This window comes from Nematolebias whitei, chromosome 1 (genome assembly GCF_014905685.2).
Source record: "Nematolebias whitei isolate Nwh7 chromosome 1, NemWhi1, whole genome shotgun sequence".
Classification (NCBI taxonomy): domain Eukaryota; kingdom Metazoa; phylum Chordata; class Actinopteri; order Cyprinodontiformes; family Rivulidae; genus Nematolebias; species Nematolebias whitei.
Window position 1 is genome coordinate 66,004,508 of NC_056498.1, and position 24,833 is coordinate 66,029,340.

The following is a 24,833-nucleotide window of genomic DNA, read 5'->3' on the forward strand; positions in this document are numbered from 1 at the left end:
AGAGAGAGAGAGAGAGAGAGAGAGAGAGAGAGAGAGAGAGAGAGAGAAAAAAAAATTAGCATATCATGAAAAGGTTTTCTAAACAAGCTATTAACCTAACCATCTGAATCAACAACATAACTCTAAACACCTGCAAAAGATTCCTGAGGCTTTTAAAAACTCCCAGCCTTGTTCATTACTCAAAACCGCAATCATGGGTAAGACTGCCGACCTGACTGCTGTCCAGAAGGCCATCATTGACACCCTCAAGCAAGAGGGTAAGACACAGAAAGAAATTGCTGAACGAATAGGCTGCTCCCAGAGTGCTGTATCAAGGCACCTCAGTGGGAAGTCTGTGGGAAGGGAAACGTGTGGCAGAAAACGCTGCACAACGAGAAGAGGTGACCGGACCCTGAGGAGGATTGTGGAGAAGGGCCGATTCCAGACCTTGGGGGACTTGCGGACGCAGTGGACTGAGTCTGGAGTAGAAACATCCAGAGCCACAGTGCACAGGCGTGTGCAGGAAATGGGCTACAGGTGCCGCATTCCCCAGGTCAAGCCACTCTTGAACAAGAGACTGCGTCAGAAGCATCTCGCCTGGGACTGCTGCTGAGTGGTCCAAAGTTATGTTCTCTGATTACAGTAAATTTTGCATTTCCTTTGGAAATCAAGGTCCCAGAGTCTGGAGGAAGAGAGGAGACACAGAATTCACATTGCATGAGGTCAAGTTTCCACAGTCACTGGGGTGTCATGTCATCTGCTGGTGTTGGTCCACTGTGTTTTATCAAGGGCAGGGTCAATGCAGCTAGCTATCAAGAGATTCTGAAGCACTTCATGCTTCCATCTGCTGAAAAGCTTTATGGAGATGAAGATTTCATTTTTCAGCACGACCTGGCACCTGCTCACAGTGCCAAAACCACTGGTAAATGGTTTACTGACCATGGTATTACTGTGCTCAATTGGCCTGCCAACTCTCCTGACCTGAACCCCGTAGAGAACCTGTGGGATATTGTGAAGAGAAAGTTGAGAGACGCAAGACCCAACACTCTGGATGAGCTTAAGGCCGCTATCAAAGCATCCTGGGCCTCCATAACACCTCAGCAGTGCCACAGTTGCCTCCATGCCACGCCGCATTGAAGCAGTCATTCATGCAAAAGGATTCCCGACCAAGTATTGAGTGCATAACTGAACATGATTATTTGAAGGTTGGCGTTTTTTGTATTAAAAACACTTGTCTTTCATTGGTGGGATGAAATATGCTAATTTTTTGGGACAGGCATTTTGGGTTTTCATGAGCTGTATGCCATAATCATCAGTATTAAAACAATTAAAGACCTGAAATATTTCAGTTGGTGTGCAATGAATCTGAAATATATGAAAGTTTCATTTTTATCATTACATTATGGAAAATAATGACCTTTATCACAATGTGCTAATTTTTTGAGAAGGACCTGTATATATATATATATATATATATATAATTTTTTTAATTATTTATTTATTTATTTATTTTTTCTCCATGTGGACAAACAGAATATTGAGTCCCTGCTGGGTATGTCACATTTGGATTTTGCACAGCTCCACAGCTTCTCAATAATTGTAGAGTTTTATGAATATCTGAAGTATTTATATACTGTAAATCTGTGTTTTGCATTTTGCTATGAATTATTATATATTTTTTAATATTACCAAGCATGAATCTTTATGATTCTTTAGCATTTATAAGTATTTCATGACTTCTTTGGGTGACACATAATGAAAAAATAATTTTTTGTTTGTTTAGGAATGACCATAAAAAAATCAGTTGTTCTCATCTGCACTAAATCAGCAGGTCAATGAATAATGTATTAGTTTTTATATTGTTTTTTCTAAGTCACACTCCACAGATGCCATAAGGGTGTATTACCAGACATTATTTTTACCAGAGGTTTCAGTGGATTATTTACGCATAATATATTTCAAAATTAACTCAATTTAAGCATTTTCTCATGCCAAGATGTCACATAAGCTAATATTTGTAGCCTATATTTGTTTATTTATTTTCAGTTAGAAGAAAAGGAGTACAGAAAGTAAACGACAATTGATCTGCTACAAATATTTCTCACAGAAGATTAAGTTAGCACTGAGCAAGATAATAATAAACTGATAAAAGAAGAGGTTGATACACTCTTTGTTTACATGTCAGTATCTTCGTTTTTTTTTTGTTTTTTTTTTTGCATCAGGTGGACTTTGCAAACAGGTTTGTAGGTGGTGGAGTTACAGGACATGGACTGGTCCAGGAAGAAATCAGGTTCCTCATCAACCCGGAACTTATTGTGTCTCGCCTTTTTACTGAAGCTCTGGAATACAATGAATGCCTCATCATCACAGGTGTGTTGTCTTTTTTCCCCCATTTCACTCACTCAGACATTTATATTCTTATCACTCAAGCTTTAATTTGTAGAACATCAGTTACTGGTCTTCAAGTACCTTGGGAACTTTTGATGTTTTTTTTTTCTCCAGTGTTGGTCTTAGAAGGACTTCTTCATATATTTTATGTTTTATACTCACTGTAAATGGTCTTTTCAGTTTTCATTGCACTGATTTATTTGAAGGCACAATGTTATTTCTTCCTCCAAGTAGAATGGCTTTGTGTTTTAAAGTTTACATCTAAAGGCTGATTTATATTCAATTTGAAGCCCCATTCTTGTGTCTTGGTGACATTGGTGCTTTTGAAAATTGCATAGTTTTCTACTTTACCACACGCTGACACCCTGTCTTCTGCATTGCCCCCAGTCAGAACTAGTTTTTTACAGGACATGCGATGAGCATTGTGTGACTGTTCTGAACTTCTTGAGCATGTTTGTTTATGTAAAGTACAGTGAGCTGATCTCGAAGCATCTGATGATCTGTTGGTGATCGGCTGTGAGAAAATGTATCCAAACTTACAACTGTTCCAGCAAAAATGATAAAGATAGTCAAATAAAACTTATGGAGATTTAATAAGAACTTGTGGAAGGAGTGCAGTTTTGTGCACGTAGGAGACCGCATGGCGAACCGGCAGCTTACCATGGCTGTACTGACAGAGTGCACCTCCCCAAGCAGCTGTGACAGTGATGACCAGGGGGGAGTATGCCTTGGTAGGGACACGTTCTTGCATGCTCTATTGGAAACTGTGGTGGTTTCTTTTTGATAAATGTACAAAATGGCACTTCTTCTCCATTAACAACAGAAATACCAGATCTGCATCCAACTCCTCTATCATGAACTGAAAACTGCTAACCTCGCTGTCTGTATTATTGTCTAAGTGATGACGCTAACTTCTCAATTCAGTCTTCATTGGTAAGAAACATACAAGAGAAGACTGCTATGCATGTTCCTGTCAGCCTGTATGTACATGTACAATATGTACAGTATGTATAACTTGGCATTTACTGCCACGTACAAAGTGGACATATGTTGATCACTTGTGTAATTCAGAAGCATTTGTACACATTTGGTTTACCACTGTTATTTTTGCCAAGTTAAAGATGATGTGAAAGATGGAGATCTATTTTCTAATAGACTCTTCCAGATATTGAAAAAATGACTTAATTCATTAATGAATCAGTTGATTTCTTTTGAAACATTTATAATTATTATATTGTTGAGGCTACATTTTATGTAAGGCAACGATTTTAATGTGATGTATTTACTTTAATGGCACAAACGAGATCACTGGCCTGTGTGATTTTCTCTTTGGCTTGAAGAAATGTATTATTATTTAGCTGTGTGTAAACACAAGCTCAAAGAAAAAAATGGAGGTAATTCTGCTGGTGCATGTCTTTTTTTTCAAACATTCTACCTAAGAGTTTTTTTTTAAGAATGAACCAAGTTGTACTTCAATCAATGGGCTTTACTCATTGTTTTTAGACTGTGTGATAACAATGAAGCAGAAAACTATTAGCATAAGTCGTCCCCTGCTTCCCTCAAACAACACCCACTTACCCTGGCAGTTCCCCTAAAAACACAATGAATAATTGCTTTGTCTCTGTACAGTCTGTATTGTGCGGCGCCAAGTTGTCCTCTCAAACTTTCATCTCTCTCTAGTGACCTTCATTGCCAAGTCACTGTCCCCCTCCTTGCCTTCCATTATTCGCCGCCTCCTCCTCTTCCTCCTCCTCCTCCTCTTCCTCCTCCTCCTCTCCACTTAACATTATTACATTTAGACAGAAAGGAATTTATTGCCCAACTAAGGTCATCGCTCCACTAATGGAATGAGCTCACTGCGCCGAAGATTCATTAAAACCTTCAGAATATTCCATGCACGTTTGTAGTGTTTCTTCTAAAAGTCTTGACTCCGATTCAAGTGAGTCTTCAAGTGCATTTAGAAGCTTGACGCAACTTGAAAGATAAAACTCAAATGTAAATGTGAGTTTCCTTGGGGGGGTGGGGGTGGGGGGGGTGGGGGTTTTAGATCGGAAGGTAGTGATTCCTGATGTAATCTATTAATGGAAGCTTGTTTCGCAGGATGCTGTCATAAGCATTTACCAGGCTAAATTGGTTTAAAGTGAAGGAGGAAGAGGTCAGTTCCTTTGATAGATGAAATGATATAGATAGCTTGTTCCTAAAAGCTAGGTGGCGCTTTTGTTGTATAAAGCACTCTTAAATGGTTGTTGGCAAAGGGTGTAGAGTAAATGTACCTTTTCTTAACCAAATTAAAACATATTTATAAATACAAACAAAAAGGGTACTTTAGGTACAGGTTAGTTTTGTTCTGGAAAAAAAAAAAACAGCAAAGAAGCTTTTGATTCTTGAAATATAATCACCAAGCACAGAGACCTTTCCATATTTTTGTGTTCTTTGTTGACACTTGTTGATACCCTTTAAAAATATATTATTTTAAAAAATATATAGTTCTTTTGTCCTTGGAGATGCATGTGACAAAATCTAGGACGGTTTAAGATGGGTTTGAGACACTGACCTTCGACTGACCATTTGTAGATGAACAGATGCTGGGATATATTCATCATTTAACGCGAGTTCCTCATTTTTCTGGACTGAATAAAACGTGCACTGAATTTAAGGAAATGCAAACGGGAGACGTCATTTAAATTTGACCCATCAAAATGAATGCGGTCATTTATTTACAGAATCAAATTTAACATCAAACATTTACATTAATTTGGCAAATTATGAAAATAACAACAAAGCAATCAATCAGGAAAAATCATACGGCCATGATTTCTCCGTTGCTGCACCAACAGACATTTATAACTGTACAACTATGATCTTTTACTTTTCTATCAAGTAGAAATTCTCCCAGATATTTAGAAATGTCTGTGTAAAGTGCTTATTCACATCCGTGTGGGTAAAAGTCATAGTTGTACAGTTTTATACATGTCTGTGGTGCAGCAACGGAAAGATCATGGCCGTATGATTTTTCCTGATTGATTGCTTTATTGTTATTTTCATAATTTGCCAAATTAATGTAAATGTTTGATGTTAAATTTGATTCTGTAAATAAATGACCGCATTCATTTTGATGGGTCAAATTTAAATGACGTCTCACGTTTGCATTTCCTTAAATTCAATGCACGTTTTATTCAGTCCAGAAAAATGAGGAACTCGCGTTAAATGATGAATATATCCCAGCATCTGTTCATCTACAATTCCAACTCTGAGTACCTGTGTGTCTCTCCGTGTCCCTGTGAGTCTGTGTAGACCAGGAAGTACTGACATTTTAAAGACTCTTTCCCGGTTCACTTTTTGGGATTTTTCATTGGTCAGAAACGACCAGAAGGGGTGTGTTTTTGTGACGTAAGGGGTTAGAGACAGCGAGAATTGTTATGAGACAGCTCAGAAATGTTCTCACAGACCGAGAGGGTTCTGTTTTGGCGTGCCTTAAGAAACAGGTGCAAAACATCTCTATTTACGTCTGAGAGGATTCTAAAACATGACAGTTTTAACATAACAACTTGTTTTTCGTTTGACTGTAACCTTGTAAACGCACACACTTGCTCATTCAAAAGCAGAAATCAGAAAAATGCATAAACTCTGCACAGCTTTTAACATGAGAATAAAATCATTACTCAGTTAATAAAATTGATTAGTTCACTGCAACATCTAAAATGGTTTGAACTAAGACACTTTGATTATCAACATTTGTAAGATAGTAATGATAATAAAAAGAGAGTGTTCTTTTCACTTGAATCTTCAAGAAAGAAAGTCTCAGGATGGGTGAACCTGTATTTATGGAGTCAAATACATGAAATGACAGCTTCTGTCCCACAAGGTTCTAAAGGTCAAGAGTTTTGACCTTAGACTGGGTTTCGACGTAGGCTTAGTCCACTACACATTTAAAAGAAAATTTGTTGAACAAATTTTATGAACCTTTTCAAAATTCAAGCAAACTAGACTGTGAGCCTCTGCAAAGTTAAGAAACGGAGACCCCCACAGACTTCACAAGACATTCTGGAGACTCATGAATGCTGTTCGCCAACTAGTTTCCAACAGTCGCAGCCTGCTGAGATATTACCTTTAAGTTATCAGAAGGAGGAAGCCTTGCTGTACATGTTTTAGGGGTGTGGGGTGTTGGTATATTGTTTAGTCTCTGGTATGAAGCTCTGACATTATATCACTACAGGTGCATTCATATCTACAGCTTAGCTGCATCAGTTCCATCTTGAAAGTTTTGTCTCTCATAAGAGGATACTGCGTTTTTCAAAAAGTTGACCGTAGAGTTGTTGAATGAAACGTCAGTACGTGAGTTGAAGGACTTTTTAAAGGCCCAACAAAAGCTGTATAGCATTTTTAATTATAGAAAGCTACTCTAGTACTCTCAGAAAAAGACACATTGAGTTGGAAATTAGCTCAATAAATCCTCTTTGATTTACAACACCAAACCCTGCAGAACTTCTACTCTAGTTTGCCAAAATATGCATCACTATTGCTGTGGGTTTTTGCTGCAGTCTGTAACCTTGAGTCACTTTTGGCATTAAAGGGACAAAAAATATATTACTGTAATTTTTCAGGTTTATTCCTCAAAATAAATACTACTGGTAGTCAAAGCATAAAATAGGAGCAGTATTTTTATGTATTCTTTTAAAAATAACTTCAAAAACATATTTTAGCTTTAGTGCTGGAAAAACCTGATGGAGGATGTAAAGGCTAAGCATGTAAAGGATAATTAAATTATCCAACAAAACATTTCAAATAATTTTGAAACGAACTATATTGAGCTATAAATCATTGCAGCGTTTGTAGAGAAAATCTTTTTTAGTAGCATTTGATGGTAAAGGGTTTGGGTTTGAAACTCTTGAAGCAGATTAGATAAAAACAACTATACTGTTTCATATGTGTGTGATGTTTATCATATTTGATAAATATCTTACAAACATAATTATGATTGGCTTATTCAGCACCAAACTTCACTTTTCTGCACTGTTTACATCTGATCTTATTGTGGCTTGACGCTTTTAATTTCAAAGCCTAAAGCAGATTACTTATGAAATCAATGGGCTTTATTTATGACAATCCAATAGGAGCTGATACTGTATACTCACATGGGGAGCACAGAAAGCACTAAATCTGATTTGGAAAATAAGGCGCTGAAACCGATTTGTACCTGCTGCGTGCTCCCAACTGCTGAGCACTGAATAATAGAATTTCCTCTCTGGCTTTGTCTTTCTATTTCCTGCAGGAACCGAACAGTACAGCAAATATACTGGTTACGCAGAAAGTTACAAATGGAAGGCGAGCTACGAAGATGAGACGCCCAGGTATTTTCTGTTTATATGTAAAACATAAAAAGGTTTTGAGTTCTCATCTAATGATTCAAAACCAGTGACTTACATTTGTAAGAAGGGGAGATGGGAGAATGTTAAATCTTACTTTTTGTTTTGCTTTTTTAAATTAATTTATTTAGAGATGACTGGCAGAGAAAATGTACAGAAATCGTGGCCATTGATGCTCTTAGATACAGACACTTTCTGGAGCAGTTTCTTCCTGAAAAGATAACCAGAGAACTCGACAAGGTAAGGGGAAAAAGGAACTATTATTCTACCTCACAACAGACGTTGCAAAAAAGATGCACAAAAACAAAACAACAAAGGCACACGTTTGATTAAATTACATCAGAATATATTTGAACAACATATCTATTCTGAAAAGTCTCTCTTGTGTATGTTTTCCCTCACTTATGCTTCTTTATGTACAATCTTTCCAGGCATACTGTGGATTCTATCGAAATAATGCCAACATGAAACATCTCTCTGCTATAGCCACAGGGAACTGGGGTTGCGGCGCTTTTGGTGGAGACACACGACTCAAAGGTACTATGGGCTGAAACACTGATATCGGTATGAAAAATATTCTTTTGGCTTTTCCCTCTTCAGGTGTCGTCACAGCGAGTCATCCTTCTCCATCTCACTTTGTCCTCTACATCCTGTCCTCACTCCGCCTACCTCCATGTCCTCTCTAACTACATCCATAAATCTTCTCTTTGACCTTCCTCTTTGTATTTTTTCTGGCAGCTACATTTCTAACATCCTTCTACCAATACTGTCCCTCCTCTGGACATGTCCAAACCATCTCAGTCTGGCCTCTCTAACTTTATCTTCCAGTTGGTCAATTTGTGCTGTACCTCTAATGATCTCATTCCTAATCTTATTCATCCTTGTCACTCCTAAGGAGAGACCTGATTTCAACAAAGAATGATGACAACAATGGACAACAGCGACAACAATAAACCGTTATAAAAAGGCATACAGATTTTTTTTTTTAACAAATAGGATGGCTAAAAAAAAGAAAAGTAACAAAAAACAGCTAGATTCTAAGGCAAATGTAGAAAACTAAAAGCAGGAACATGTCTGTATTGGTCCCTGCCAGGAGTCCAACAGATTCTTAAAGCCACTTAGAGAGGTCAAGGTCGAGAGCTTCAAATCTTTTTGTAAGATATTCCAGGAAACAGGAGCGGAGTAGGAGAAGGCCCTTTTGCCTAGTTCAGTCTGCACTGAGGGAACACTGCAGTTAATAATGTCCTGAGAGCGCACGCTGTAGCTGCACTCACGCAGAGACATGTAGGAGGAGATGTATGAAGGCAGCAGACCAAGAAGAGATTTAAAGATGAAAATGTACCAGTGAGAGAGTCTGCGTGAAGTTAATGATGTCCAGTTAACCAGTGAATATAGGGTGAGTGATGGTTATGAGTTACAGCCAGTTATGAATCTTAGTGCACCATGATAGACAGCATCCAACATTTGTAGGGTTCTTGTAGGAGCATTCATGTAAATAATGTCACCGTAATTAATGGAGGGAAGGAAGGTCACAGTTACAAGGTGTTTCCTAGCATTCAGAGTTAGACAGGATCTGTTTCTGAAAAAGAAACCCAGTTTAACTTTCAGCTTCTTTATCAAGTTTTCCACATGTAGCTTGAAAGAGAGATACGAGTCGACCAAGATACCCAAATATTTATAGGAATCAACAAACTCAATCGGGACACTGTATTGCACACCGGTAGCTTAGCGCTATGTCAGTGCTGGCGGGGAGGGTGGGGGTGTGCGCCCACAGTTTGGTTTGGTAGGCAGGGCTCTCTGTTAGACGGGGCAGGGCGCCCCCGCTTGTGTAATGGTAGGGGAAACACTGCTCCTTCTATGGAAATAAGTGTTGACTACAGCTACTTCCATTCTCCTGGCAAAATCCATCATCTGTCCTTCCTGGTACAGTTTAAACCCTGCTCCAATGCTGTGAGCCTTGCTGCCCTTCAACTTGGTCTGTTGGACTCACAAAATATCTACCTTCCTTCTCTACATCAAATCATGCAGCTCTTTACCTTTGCCTGTCATTGTCCCCACATTTAGAGTTGCAACCCTCAGTCCTACATTCTTGACTTTCCTCTTCTCCCTCTGTCTGCTGACACATTTCCCTCCTCGTGGTCTTTGACTAAGGGTGCATTCACACCAGCCCTGTTTAGTCCGCTTTAATCGAACTCTAACTCGTTTTCCTAGGAAGTCCGATTCGTTTGGGGAGGTGTGAATGCGCTATCAAACTCTGTCACGGAACAAAAAGGCGAACTCTGGCCCGGGCTAAAACCTAGGTCTGGTTCCGGTAGAAGAGAACTCCAGCGCGGTTCGAGTACAGTGTGAATGTAAACAGACCGGGCACCGCTCCACAAGCAAGAAGTGGAGTACAGCGCAGGGCAAACAAACATGCATTTCTCTTACCTTATATGGAGCCGTCAGCTGCCTTGTGTGAAAAACAATATTCTCCATGGTCTTCTGCCTCATCTTCACAAGATCCTCATTTCTAGACTGGAGCAGTGGGTGGGCATCACAGGGTCAGCCCTTAAATGGTTTGGGTCCTACCTATCTGACAGAACCTTCTGTGTCAATATCAAAGATTCTAGTTCGGCATCGACAGCGCTCCAGTGGGGGGTACCGCAGGGGTCCATCCTCGGTCCCCTTCTCTTTTCTTTATACCTGCTGCCACTAGGTGCTATCTTCCGCAAACACGACATACCCTTTCATTTCTACGCCGATGATTGCCAAATTTACTTCCCCCTGAGGCACAGAGGCACACGCTCTATTCAGCCTCTTCTTGACTGCCTGGCTGACATCCGGGACTGGATGGCTTTAAACTTCTTAAGCTTCAATGAGAAGAAGTCTGAAGTCATGCTGTTCCATCCCAGTGGCTCACTCATGAACCATGACATTGACCTTTTCTCTCTAGCCCCGCTAGAGAAACAAAAGGTCACTAATCTGGGGGTGATAATGGACCCGTCCTTAAAACTCAACAGTCACGTAAACATGATGGTAAAATCCTGTTTTTTTCAGCTGAGACGGCTGTCTAAGCTGAAGCCTATACTCTCCAAAAAGAACCTTGAGACAGTGATCCACGCCTTCATAACATCTAGGCTTGATTACTGCAATTCACTTCTGTTTGGAATCAGTCAGTCCTCCATTGCTCGTCTACAACTGGTCCAAAATGCTGCAGCCCGATTTTTAACTGGTACAGGCTATAGAGAGCACATCACGCCAGTTTTGGCCTCCCTGCACTGGCTACCCATTCACCTTCGGATCCATTTCAAAATTCTCATGTATGTTTTTAAATCACTGAACAGTTCCGCCCCATCCTATCTCACTGATCTTCTGCAGCCATATGTCCCACCGCGCTCTCTGAGGTCAGCAGACCAGATGCTTCTCTCAGTCCCAGAAACCCGTCGTAAGCTCAGGGGTGACAGGGCTTTCTCTGTTGCAGGTCCACGACTGTGGAATGAGTTGCCACTGAGTGTCCGGCAGGCTCCCACACTCTCAGTCTTTAAGTCTCGCTTGAAGACCCACTTCTATTCGCTTGCCTTTAACACGGTGTGATTTGTTTTGGTCCGGTCTGTTCTCTACTCTGTTGGCCATTTTAGTTAGCTTCTGCTGCTATTTGTATCTGTATTTCTATTTTATGTTTTCCTGTCTGCTGTGCATGTTTGTGTTCTTTTGTACAGCACTTTGGTTGGCCTTGTTGCTGTTTTAAGTGCTATATAAATAAATTGGTATGGTATGGTATGGTATCTTCTGCTCATGCTGAGCCCATTTTTGAAAAATAACAAAATATAACTCCTAAAACTGCTAAAACTTGATGCCACTCCGTTTTTGTTTTTATTTCCAGAAGAAGAAGTGTCTTCAATGGTTTTTGTGTTGTTTCTTTCAGTAGTTCTTAGTGCAGCGCCCCCACAGGTGAACGGGGGAATAGGTTGGTTCAACGGGTTGGCTTGACTGCACAGTGCAGTGTGAATGCAAACGCACCAGCTCAAATGTAAACAAAATGTCATGAATATTGGTCCCCAACTGAACCGACTCTACCGGCCTATCAGGTGTGAAAACAACCTAACAGTAGTACAAATTCCACCGGCACCCTGTTTGTCATTTGTCAGCAGCACCAGTGGCAGTCATTGTTAACCCAGGCCTTGACTGATCCAGTATGGTTTTGCTTTGATGAACTCACATTATAGTTTTGGCAAAGTGTTTTTCGTCAGATGCCCTTCCTGACACAACCCTCACCGTTTACCAGGGCTTGGGACCAGTACAAGAGATACATTAGCTTGTGCTCCCTAGTGGCTGGTTGCCTGTATGAACATTTTTTTTGACAAATGCAAAGAGTACTTCTTAATTCTTCAGCATCTTATAAAAGTGTTTAATTTGTTGAGTTTGTTTGGTCATCAGTACTGCTGCAGGAGTCCTGCAGTTATGCAGAATCCACTGTGAGGCATAGTCTTACACACTGGCCTAATCTGATTAAACACCTTTTTAGTCAATTAGGAGCTCTCCCAGGGTGTCACTCTTCCATTTCTTGTCATATTTTTAATGATCTGCTAACACATATTAATGTTTTCCATTAAAACAGAGATTGATTATGGAATGAGACACTATAAATCTTAGCTGATGTATTTATCTGTGGGCTGGCACAACCTTATTTTTCATACGGCGAGCGGGTATGCGGTTTGCTTGAATGCGCCTTGTTATCATTAGCTTAATTGACATGTGGAGCCCATATTCTGTCAAAAACAATATCCAGTATAGGCAGCAAAACTAACTTATAAATCAGAGTTATCCAAGTATGTTTATCTGTAGTTTATTAGAAAACTGATTCTTGTAATGTGCGTCCATCTGACCAACACCATGTTGTGAGCATGATAACTTGAAAACTAAGTGAGTTACCAACTTCCATTTTGGTGTGTGGCTACATCCAGGAGTAAGAACGGTCTCTAGCAACAATTTGGTTGACACTTCAAAATTCAAGATGGCTGCCACCATATATGTCTATCCATGTGTCCTGCAAGCTGGATAGCTAGTAAAATAGACAACGTGCCAACTTCCATTTTGGTGTGTAGCTGCTTCTAGAAGTAAGATAGGTCACCATCGAAAAATTATTACCACGTCAAAATCTGACTGATTTTAACAAAGAGTGATGACAATAATGGACAGCAACAACAACAACAACAACAACAATAGACAATCATAAAGGATGCGTACAAATTCAAACTTTTTTTTTAACAAGTGAAAATAAAATGGCAACCAAAAGGACAGTCAAAAGGAAAAAGTAGCGAAAAAAACCCAGCTAGATTATAAGGTGGTGTAGAAAACTAATAACAAGAACATGTCTGCAATGTTTTTTGCCAGGAACTTAGCAGATGTTTTTGAAGGCACTTAGAGATGTCAAGGTTAAGAGCTTCAGATCTTTTTGCAAGATATTCCAGGAAACAGGAGTGAAGTAGGAGACGGCCCTATTGCCTAGTTCAGTCCTCACAGAGGGAACACTGCATGTAATAATGTCCTGAGAGCGCACGCTGTAGCTGCACTCACGCAGAGACATGTAGGAGGAGATGTATGAAGGCAACAGACCAAGAAGTGATTTAAAGATGAAAATGTACCAGTGGGAGAGTCTGCGTGAAGTTAATGATGACCAGTTAACCAGTGAATACAGGGTGCTACATACAATATACAAACAGATGAGAAAAAAAAAAAAAAACATGAGGATGGAGGAAGCCAAAAAATAAATCAAGACTCACACCATTTCCTGGCTGGGAAACGTGAAAGATGAAAAAAAAAAAAAAGATCTCTCAACATAAAGCTGCAAAATACAATGACATCGTAATACGTTTATGCATAGAGGTTGACAACGCCGGTGAGTTATCGATAAACTTTCCAGAGTTCCAAAGTTCTGATAAGATGGTATAGTGTCTATCAGCATCATGGTTCTGATAAGCCCAAAGATGTCCTCGGGGGAGATATATATCTATATATACAGCCAGATTAGTGGACATTCTGCACGGTCCATGCTCGATTTAGCATTCTCCAAGATTGAATCCTTCATGCTAGTGAGTTCCAGGAGCCTCAAGTGGCCTACGATTCTATGAAATCGCATCCAGCCTGTGGTTGAGCTTGGTTAACATATGAGTTTAAGAACTTGAGACACGGATTAGTCCATCACATAAGGCTGGCAGCTTTACCATGGCTGAAACTGCTGCCAACATCTTCCTAGTTTGTCGATATCCAAGGTATCCACTGATTCCAAAAAGCAGAAACCCTGTCATCATAAATCCAATAATGTACACATCTTCTACGTCCTCCAGGGACAGAACAGATAGACATACCATCTTCCACTCATTCCAGGAATCCATGACATACCCAGCTGCGAGGGTCTGTTCAGGTCATGAGTGCTCTCCAGCACCCTGTTGTCTGGTGGAAAAAAATTTATCAATTGCGTTGAGGGACCAACTGACCAAATCCATGATAATTTCCGATTCACAATATGTGTAAAGAGAGGCTCTGAGGTTGACAGGACAGAGCAAAAAGCAGGAGGGAGGGTAACTCCTATCTACTTGAATGTCTTGCACCAAAAACTTTAGGGTTTGCTTGCATTCCCTGCTCAATTCCAGTCCAGGAAAAATGCTCATCTCAAAAATTACAAACATTCCCAATTCAAATCCCTCAACGACAGGGGACATTGGTGTACCACTTGTAAAATGTATATTTAACATTAAAGTCCCCAAGCTGACGAGATTTGTTAGCTACATAACACTAAGCTGTTGTATTGCTGTAGATATTAGAAACTTTTTGCAAATGATTTGTATTTCTTGTGTGCTCATCAGTCAAAAATCTATAACAATTCTGTTAAATATTTAAACATCCCGAGACTTCATTTACAACGACTAAAGATTGAGTGCTGTTTTTGAGGCTATTCTAAAAGTGAGTTGGTATTTCCTTTGATATAAATGGCTCTAATCACCTATTGCTTTTCCAGTCAAAGCCATACTTTATCTGACTGATTGACCAGTTATTTTATTTGACAAGGTTTTCTGTGATTAATCACTCCTTTATAGTTTGTTGAAACTAACAATGCCAATACAACCTAACATCCCTGACTATATGTTCCTCTTATCGTGCCTCTTTTTTTTTCTCTTTGCAGCACTGATTCAGTTGATGGCTGCTGCAGAAGCTGGGAGAGACGTTGCATACTTCACATTTGGAGATGCTCAGCTTATGAGAGATGTTCATGAAGTTCACATTTTCCTCACTGAGAGACAAGTCACCGTAGGTGAGATGCTCAAAACTAAATATATATAGTGATTTGCTTGTAGGCATTTGACTTTCTGGGCCAAATTTAGTGCAGTTTATTAAACTATTACAGCTCTGGTTGAATTAGCTGCCTTTTACCAAAATGATTCACTTAGTCCCAACAGAGCTCATCTTTTTTTCTGTCCAGCCCCACATGAAAGATGCCATACATGTTGACTCTGAATGATTTTTAGTAGCTGTTATTAGGCTTTTCTGGCACACACAGGCTGTTTTTGTTGGCATCAGTACAGTGACGGTGTGCTAACAAATAACAGAACGCAAGTTGGTCCACCTTTATTGCCCATCGCTGCGTCTCAGTCCATCCATTCAGCCTCAGCCACAGAGTGGATTACAGCCTGAACTGACCCCCGCCTCGGCTCTCCCTCCCCCACCTCTTCATTTTTCGTTGGTTGACATTTATTGAAGCCTTTCAGAGAAATTCCCCTCTAGCCATCTATTTCCTAAAGTGGAGCTACAGAAAAAAAAAAGCTTATGGCATGTGTGTGTAGGTGATTTATTAATGATGTCAAACATATGTTTGTTTTTCCTTTTTTCTGCTATGTAAAAACATAAGTCTCTTACTTTGGTTCTCTAAACCTGTTTGGTTTAAAAGTTTCTTTTTTCAATCCATATGTCATCTTTCCCTTGTACTCTTCACCATTGTCTTTTTCCATTCCAGGCCAGCTGTACAGTCTTCTGAACCAGTACTTTGACGACGTGTGCAAGAACTGCCACATGAGTCGACCGCACGTCAGCCTCTACGATTTCATCTACACAAAAGTCTCTTCGCTTGCTCTGAATCCTGGGACGTCACCTGTCATGGCAGACTCTCACTAACAGGAAAACAACACAAACCTTGTTTCACTTTCTGCCTCGATAAGAGAGATTCCAGGTTCACAAACTTTAATGCGCTTAAAATCACTTTTCACACACACACAATCCCTTTAAGTTTGTAGTCCCAACACACAAACTACCAAAGCAGGGTTTTGCCTTTTAAAACTGACTGTATTACAGGAGCCTCATAGTCTGATGAAATATTTAAAATATGTATAGCAATAGTAAGCCTTTGTTGCTGTTAGAGGCCTTTCTTTAGCTTAAATGTGATTTTGAATTCTTTATTTTGTAAACACGTTACAAATATGGCCAAATATTCACTATATGCATGATTATGGAAATGTTTCACCTCTGATTCTTTAAGACATGATAGTCCCTGATTACCTTGTCTTTATTTGTTTTTGCTCCTTTTTTGGATGATCTGTTTTCTGTTTGTCATACCTAAACTGTAGTGAGCTCCTTCAATGTTGAAAGACAATGAGACCTACCCTATGCATGAGTAACATTTATTTATCAGATATTCTCCAGATATTTGCTGCTCTTTTTGTCCTCTATGATATTTAAGTTCAACATGCATGTGTTCTTATGAGTCAAAACAATATTTTCTAATATTAAAATCATCTCAGATGGAAAATACAGGAAATCCCTGGTCAGTCATTGTTGACCTTAATTCTAAACTTTATAATTAGTGCTAAGCACAGTATTAGTACCGTACATATTTCTATATGGGGAAATGGATAACAAAATGCACGGAAATCAGTATTTTTGTTATGATTTTTACCCAACATTCATTTTTTGATGTATTATTTACAGTATTTTCTTACAGTTTTTGATTTATTGAATGATTGGTTTTAGACTAGATTTGCGGCTGTAAATGTATATGGTTCATAATTGTATTTGAGGATTTTAGGTTGTAATGTTTTTTATTATTTCCTAATTAAAGCATATCTTAGGAATAAATGTGGTTTCGCTACTTAATTCAATGTTTGCGAACTTGAAAAAAAATCAAGCAACATAGTTTTGAGCTATTTATTTTTATTTAAACTTTTCAAATGCTTCATTTAGATTAACAAAAGCATTTCAACATGAGCTAAAAGTGTATGTGCTGTATTATGTAGGGATTTTCACATGGGGGTGGGGATGGATCATTTTAGTGGGGAAAAAAGTTGTTTTTGACACTGACGTTTAACAAGTCTTTTCACATTTTCTTTTTGTAAAACCATAACTTATTTAATAATTTCAGACGGATTGATTTTTGCAGTAGCACACGCACCTCCGAGAAATTTCATTCGACCTTCAGACATACTTTATTAGATGAATTAGGGTTTCTAAATAACCTCATGACGTGGACGTCCGTAAATGGCGTGTAGGCTTTGCTGTTGTAAGTGGATTACACATTAGCTGCCTCCCCGACTCTTTGTACTGAGCCCTGCATTGAGCAAATGAGCTGTGGCCTCATGGACAAAGTCAATTTAGTTGGGCAGACCTAGGAATTGAGGCCTGCTCTGGTCCTTGTTTATGCTGGCCTGGACTTTTTTTGGACAAATCTACTGGATTAGAAATTTGGACACCTAATGTTGGCTAAACATGGCAACCAAAAACTACAAATGAATGATAACGATGTGCAACAGATTTAAACTAGAAAATCTGCGCGAATTAACTAAATATACACTAAGCACTCATAATGTTTTATGTTATGAGTGCTTAGTGTATATTTAGTTGATGTTTTTCTTGGTTCATATCTTAGATGTTATTACTGTTTTTCTTACACATTTTATTGTTGGATGTAACTGGCACCCTGTGTACATAATTTCGCTCCACCACATGTACCACATGAGGTGCGAATGACAAAGAATCTCTGACTCTGAATTCTGAGAGCTAAATTTTTAGAAGCTGAAAATGTGTTGTTAAAGATAAAGAACAGTAGCTAAAAGTTAAATTAGCAAAAGGCTTGATAATAGCCAAAATAAGCAAAAAGTTAGCTAAAAGTAACCTCATTAGCTAAAAGCTTAAAAGTAGCAGAAAAAGCTAACTAAATACTAAAACCAGCATAAGACAAAATATGAAGTATGATGCAGATTTCTGAGGACAATAAATTCTGATGTTTATAAGTAAAATATTTGCAAATAAAGTTAAATATTTTGAAAGGTATTAGAAAAAAGTCAGAGCACCTATTTGCGAAATAATCTGAACGTTTTGAAATATAAATGGCTGAAATAGCACAGAGTATACAGAAATACTCATAGTATAGAAAATAAGAAAACTGCTAAATCAGCATTCTGTACGAAAATAGTCACTTTTTTTTTATCCCATTCATATGTCCCATTTATATCACCTAGAAGAATAGTCTTAACAGCTGAGTACGTTTGGGTCTGTGTAGTGATTATTTTAAGAAGGGCGTTATTTAACGTTATTCCTGTAATGTTACCCTGCGGCACCTTTCTTCTTTCTTTTCGCGGTTGAACGTTATTAATAAAATGCCAAAAAGCAGCTGGTCTTTACTCCATCTCTGTCAGGCGGCAAAGTCACGACAACAAAGTGGCATTTCAATTCATAATTGCCTGACCTCGCATTCTCCAGGTCAGATAGCAAAGATGAAGACAAGTCTCTAGAAAATAAAGTATTTAAAAAATGCTAATTCTGTTGCGGGTTAAATGTTTGTTGTATTTTATAAATAAATGGTTGCACTATATGCTACTTGGATTAAAAAAAAAAAAAAAAAAACATTGCCAATGCTGAAATTTAGTTCTGCCTGCAACTTGCACTCACTTTATTTCTTCTCCTTTTCATAGACGTTTGTCAGGATTAATCGTAATGTTCAGTGTGTGCCTGTAAGTATGAATGATGAAAATCTAGATGAGGAGGGGAGTCGTGTTGGAGTGGAGGAAGAAAAAGCAAAAAGGCTGCTGGAGGAGGAGGAGGGAGGGCCAATTATCTTATTGTTAAACCCATTCTAGGTAGTGGCACATCAATCTGGAAACACTTGCTCGTATGACTCATGTTCAGCCTCTATAAAAGTTTAATTGGCTTGTATAATTAATACTGAAGGAAACAGCATGATGGATCTTAGATGGAAGACCGACCTGTCGGCTCACCAGTATAAACCAAATTATGTACTGCTAATGTTATGGCCTTAAAAACAGCAACGGCAAAGAGCTGCCACATGCCTGTCTGTACCTGCTGGGCACTGAAGCCAAACATGGATGCAGTGAATTTACAGCCAAATAAAACACAGGTGATATGGTCCACATCTCTTTTTCCATGAAACCCTCTTTAAAAATCTAAAAAAGTTCAGACTGAAGAAGTCTCTCGGACGAGAGACGAAACATTTCTACATTTTCTGTTGTTTTGCTTTGTTTTGGGTTTTTTTGGATGTCCAGAGGACCAGATTTAACTTTTTTAGATTTTTCTACCTGGATTATTGAGCATGCATCAGGATACCTCTTTAAAAATGTTGGGAAGATTATGAAGATTTATGTCAAGGGTTTAAAGGTCCAGTGGAAAAGCAAATTATGTTGGAGTTTTTGTTATTTATTTGTATTTTGTTTAAAACCGGACCATTGTGTTTGATGCCAATGCACCATTGACCAGTACACAGGTTTTCTAGCCAAATGCTAATGCATTTGTGTATTTTCTAGTTATTAAAAACATGCAATGTAAAGATTAAAAAAAAAAAAAAATCAGATTTTCTTTTTTAAAATTTAAAGCGCAAACAGCACAGTGCTTTTCAGATTTAATGTATAAAATAAGGACACGGAGTACTTTGCAAACATTTTAACTCGGCTCTTATTTTGTTAGACTGGTTTTGCAAACTATTTGATGCATGCTTTTTCAACTAGAGAGCCACAAGTTACCCCATCCCTAAAGCACACACTGCATTTTGTATTGTACCTTAAATCAGAACATAGATTCACAAAATGAGCTTCTTGTTCTGTTGAAAAATACTTAAAGGACATAAATTGTTATAAAAGAGATAACTAGATTTTCTTTCGTTTCTGTTATCCATCTATACATATACATTAAATAATTTTTCTTGGGTGTCAAAAAGGGCCAATAATTAATCTAAAAACTTAGATCAGAAAAAGTTGTTCAATTTTTTTAAAACAGGGCCACTGTGTTTGATGCTAATGCACCATTGGTCAGGTCTTCCAGCCAAATGATGCTAATGTATTTGGTTTTGTCCAGTTATTAAAAAGCATATATTTTTATATAGAAGACGAAGAACTGGACTGTTGCTCAGTAGTCCAATGTCTTTTTTTTTCCAGATTAAAATAAAATTTGCATGTCATCTGAAAATCAAGGTATTATATGGAAAGAGGGTTGTATGGAAAAAGAGCTGTGGACCATATCACCTGTGTTTTATTTGTCTGTAAAATGGACTAAAAGATACAGATGCACCTCAAAAAATTAGAATATCATGAAAAAGTTCTTTCTTTTTGTTGTTAATTTCAGAAAGTTAAAAAGTTAAACTCATACATAGATTCTTTGCACAGAGTGAAATATTTTTTGTCTTTTTGTGTGTGTAATTTTGATTATTATGGCTTACAAATAATGAAAAGCCAAAACTCAGCGTCTCAGAAAATTAGAATATTACTTGCTCAGCTTTTGGTTGCTTTGGCAGGGAGCTGAGTCCTGCTGGAAAATAAAATCAGCATCTCCATAAAGCTCGTCAGCAGAAGGAAGCATGAAGTCTCTAAAATGTCCTGGTAGATGCTGTGTTGACTGTGGACTTCAGAAAACACAGTGGACCAACATCAGTACAGGACATGGCCCCAAACCATCACTGACTGTGGAAAATTCACCCTGGACTTCAAGCAATGTGGGTTCTGGTCCTCTCCATTTCAACCAGACTCTGGAATCTTGATTTACAAATGACATGAACATTTGCTTTAATCTGAAAAGACGACATTGGACCACTGAGCAACAGTCCAGGACTTTGTCCTCAGCAGGTAAGACACTTCTTATGTCTCTGGTTCAGGAATGGCTGGACTTGAGGAATGAGACATTTGTAGCTCATGTCCAGGAGTTAATGAGCTGATCAGGGAGTGACACCAGGAGTTTACAATACTGAACCTTTTCACAATATTCTGAGACGCTGAATTTTGTTTTTTCATTATTTGTAAGACATAATCATCAAAATGACAAGAAATAAAGGCTTGAAATGCACTGCCTGGCCAAAAAAAAAGGTCACACTAATATGTCATTGGACCTCCTTTAACTTTGATTACAGCATGCATTCATTGTATCGTTGTTTCAATAAGCTTCTGCAATGTCACAAGATCTATTTCCATCCAGTGTTGCATTAGTTTTCACCAAGATCTTGCATTGATGACTAGGCACTAGACGTGATGGGTGTATCACTTCACCTGCCTCTCTTCTTACCCTGATGCGCCCATCACTCTGTAACGTGGTAAATCTGGACTCATCAGACCACATGACCTTCTTCCATTGCTCTACAGTCCAATCTTTATACTTCCTAGCAAACTGAAGCCTTTTTTCCCAGTTAACCTCACTGATTAGTGGTTTTCTTAAGGCTACACAGCTGTTCAGTCCCAATCCCTTGAGTTCCCTTTGCATTGTGTGTGTGGAAATGCTCTTACTTTCACTATTAAACATAGCCCTGAGTGCTACTGTTGTTTTTATTCGATTTGATTTCACCAAACGTTTAAGTGATCGCCGATCACGAACATTCAGGATTTTTTTCCCGTCCACATTTCTTCCTCAAAGACAATGAGTTCCCACTATCTTTTCAGTTTTTAGTAATGCGTCGGACAGTTCTTAACTCAATTTTAGTAGTTTCTACAATCTCCTTAGATGTTTTCTCTGCTTGATGCCAATGATTTGAGCCTTCTCAAACAGACTGACATCTTTTCCACGACCACACGATGTGTCTTTCAACATGGTTGTTTAAGAAATGAGAAGCAACTCATTGCACCAGTTGGGGTTAAATAACTTGTTGCCAGATGAAAGATAATCGCTCACACAGTAATTATCCATTAGGAGGCTCGTACATATTTGCTTAGTTAAATCCAGGTGGTGACTTTTTTTTTTTTTTGGCCAGGCAGTGTATTTCACACTATTTCATGGATCCTTATAATGTATACGTTTCACTTTCTAAAATGATTGGGGAAAAAAAAGAACTTTTTCACAATGTTCAGTTATTTAGATGCACCTTCATTTTGAAAAGGAAAAAGAATGCTGCTCTGAAGTCAGATCACACTTTTATTGCTGTTTGCACATTTACAACTTTTGAAGATTGTCCCAATGTGTTTTGTACCTCCCTGGTTTACAGTCTCCATTATCTTCTGCCCTTGATAGAGTTCCTGTACTGCTGACTTTTAAAATAATTTTGCTCTTTTCTTCTGGAACAAGGCCGCAAACCTGTTTAAATGGCAAATTATAAAATAAATATATGATCAAGGCTTAGATTATATTCTCTGTTTACCAATGATGCATCGACTTTTGATATAAAAATGTCAAAGCTTTGATGATTCAGGTGATTTGAGGAGTTGGTGGAAACATATTTTATATTTTCTGTAAAAAAAAACATTTGCCTTTGCTGGATCTCTGCCTCTTTCTGATTTCTAGTTTTTGGATAGAATCTTCTGTAAGATCCAGGCATCCAGTCCTTCTGGTGAGGAAGGTGAAAGACAGCCCCTTTGCTCTGCTCTGAGGCGGAGCACTGCCCCCATCACCAAATGTGCATGCTCCTTTTGCCCAGCTGTGGACATCCACACCAGCTTTAAGGGTAAAGTTGACTTCAAGTAAGCGTTTTAAAAGTTGTCTGAGTGCAGAATGAAGATGTTATCCTGGTTGAGCCTCCAGTGCTCGTGCCAAAACAGATGCATCTGGCACCGAAAGCTGTTTATACTCCGTGTCGTTTCATTAAAAGGAATACACGATTTGTTTGTGACTGAGGTTACAGAAATTACGAGATCAAGTCTGCACGCTGGATGTTTTTGAAAATGGATATATCAAAGAGACTCCTTAAACAAAACAGGTGGCAACATCTCCCCCTCGCCTGCAAATTAATTTCAGGAACTATCCAAGGGGTTCATTAAAATTAGCCTTTTGGCAGGGCTGTCAATTTGTCTTTTTTTATTTTTATTCCCAGTTTGTTGCAGTCCTTGTGGAACAGTGTGGATGTATGTAGATATGAAAACAAATCAAATGGTGTTTTTTCAGTGGATGTGTTAGGGTCTACATATACTCGCAAGAGAAACACAGGAGATTTGCCATAAATGGTTTTCAAATTTCTTTACAAAAATTCCAAATACTGCAGTTCTGAGCCCATGAAAGAGGTCAACAGAACAAAATTTAACTAAAGATGCCAACATGGGAAACAAAAGCACTAACTGTCCCCATGACTGAGACAAGAGAGAAACATATAAAGTTTTAATTTAATTTTAAAGGGTGGACAAATTAGATAGAGTAAATTCTGTTAGCAACAGTTACAATATTTAACATCTCCTTCTGCTGACCTACAACATGGTACAGTCCAGTCAGACTGATGTGATGCAGATGTTTACAGTGAGGGACAGGACAACTTCAGCAGAATCTCCAAAGGAACCGGCAACTCCATCCATCCATTATCTTTACCAGCTTCTTCCTTTTCAGGTGCCCATTTCCAGCTATCACTGTGTGAGAGGTGGGGGACACCCTGGACAGGTCTCCATTCCATCACAGGGACACATAGAGACAAACGAGACAAACAACCATTCACTCTCTTGCTCACATCTAGAGACAATTTAAGAGTTACCAATCAGACTAACATGCATGTTTTTGATCTGTGGGAGGAAACCGGAGTACCTGGAGAAAACCCACACATGCATGGGGAGAACATGCAAACTCCACCCAGAAAGGCCCCGGGCCGGGATTTGAACCGGGGCAACTTGCTCGCTGAGTTGGCAGCTCTACCAACTGCACCACCGTGCTGCTCAACCGGCCACTCAAAGAAACAAAAGTTAATCACTGAAAATGACATAAATGACAGCAGCAAGGCTTGACAAAGGAAGTTAATAAATGTGTGCACCCCAAATATTAAATATCAAATGTTACTGAAGTGTAAAAATAATCTACATAAATATATAAATGCTCAGTCATTGGACTTAGGCTATCTAAACTTGTGCTTATTTACAATCAGCAAAAAACATAAGATACCAAATTATTACCGTATTTTTCTGACTATAAGGTGCACTTAAAATTCTTTAATTTTCTCAAAAATTGACAGTGAGCCTTATGTATTAATTCTGGTTGTGCTTACTGACCTCAAACCAATTTTACATGGTTATTGTGAATGAGTTGAATAAATTTGACTTATATGACTGTTTTGTTTCGCTTCATGCGCCTTATAATCCGGTGCGTCATATAGCCTGAAAAATACGGTACCCCAATCTTTGTTAATGTGTGTCTGCAGGTACTGCTGTCACAGAAAGGTTGGTCTGAAATACATCTACAGACTGTCATCTTAGTTCCCAGTAGCACAAACGTCTTTATAAAGAATGTCAAACTTTTTGTTTTTACATCTGTATTTTTTCTCCTTCTTTACCAACTTATGTGCAATTCTAAAAACAAAACAATAAATAGATAATTAATAAAATAAAATAAAGGATCACACACCATTCATGTTGGATGCACACCTGATCACTACTATTGATAAACTTTTTGAGATTTTTCCTTTCATTAACCTAATCTACAACCGTAACAAAAAGTTAATACTATTTAAATTTCAAGGTTTAACAAAATAAATCTAAATTAAAATAGTTTAGCTTAATCAAGATCAAATTAAGATATCATTTGGTCATCACTATTCTGTGGCTGCTTTATTGTATCTGCAGCAGAATGTTTTAAATCTGTGCTATTAAATCTCAAGACTATCAAGGCATTCTGGAGAGAAAAGTGCCTCGCAGTAAGCTTGGTCTTCGTAGCAGGTCATGGATCCTCCAAGAGGAGGAT

At 38.5% G+C, this 24,833-nt stretch overlaps 1 protein-coding gene across 1 annotated transcript in view; it reads left to right on the plus strand.

The window, feature by feature from the left end:
• The window catches only part of parga (poly (ADP-ribose) glycohydrolase a), a 42,066-nt gene extending 25,998 nt beyond the window's left edge, over positions 1 to 16,068 (plus strand). The window contains exons 13-18 of the mRNA XM_037686742.1: positions 2,202 to 2,349; positions 7,640 to 7,718; positions 7,865 to 7,973; positions 8,165 to 8,270; positions 14,896 to 15,024; positions 15,724 to 16,068. Of these exons, the coding sequence (XP_037542670.1) occupies positions 2,202 to 2,349; positions 7,640 to 7,718; positions 7,865 to 7,973; positions 8,165 to 8,270; positions 14,896 to 15,024; positions 15,724 to 15,881 (729 nt within the window). The 3' untranslated portion in view covers positions 15,882 to 16,068. The remainder of the gene's footprint in view (positions 1 to 2,201; positions 2,350 to 7,639; positions 7,719 to 7,864; positions 7,974 to 8,164; positions 8,271 to 14,895; positions 15,025 to 15,723) is intronic.
• Positions 16,069 to 24,833: the final 8,765 nt, after the last annotated feature.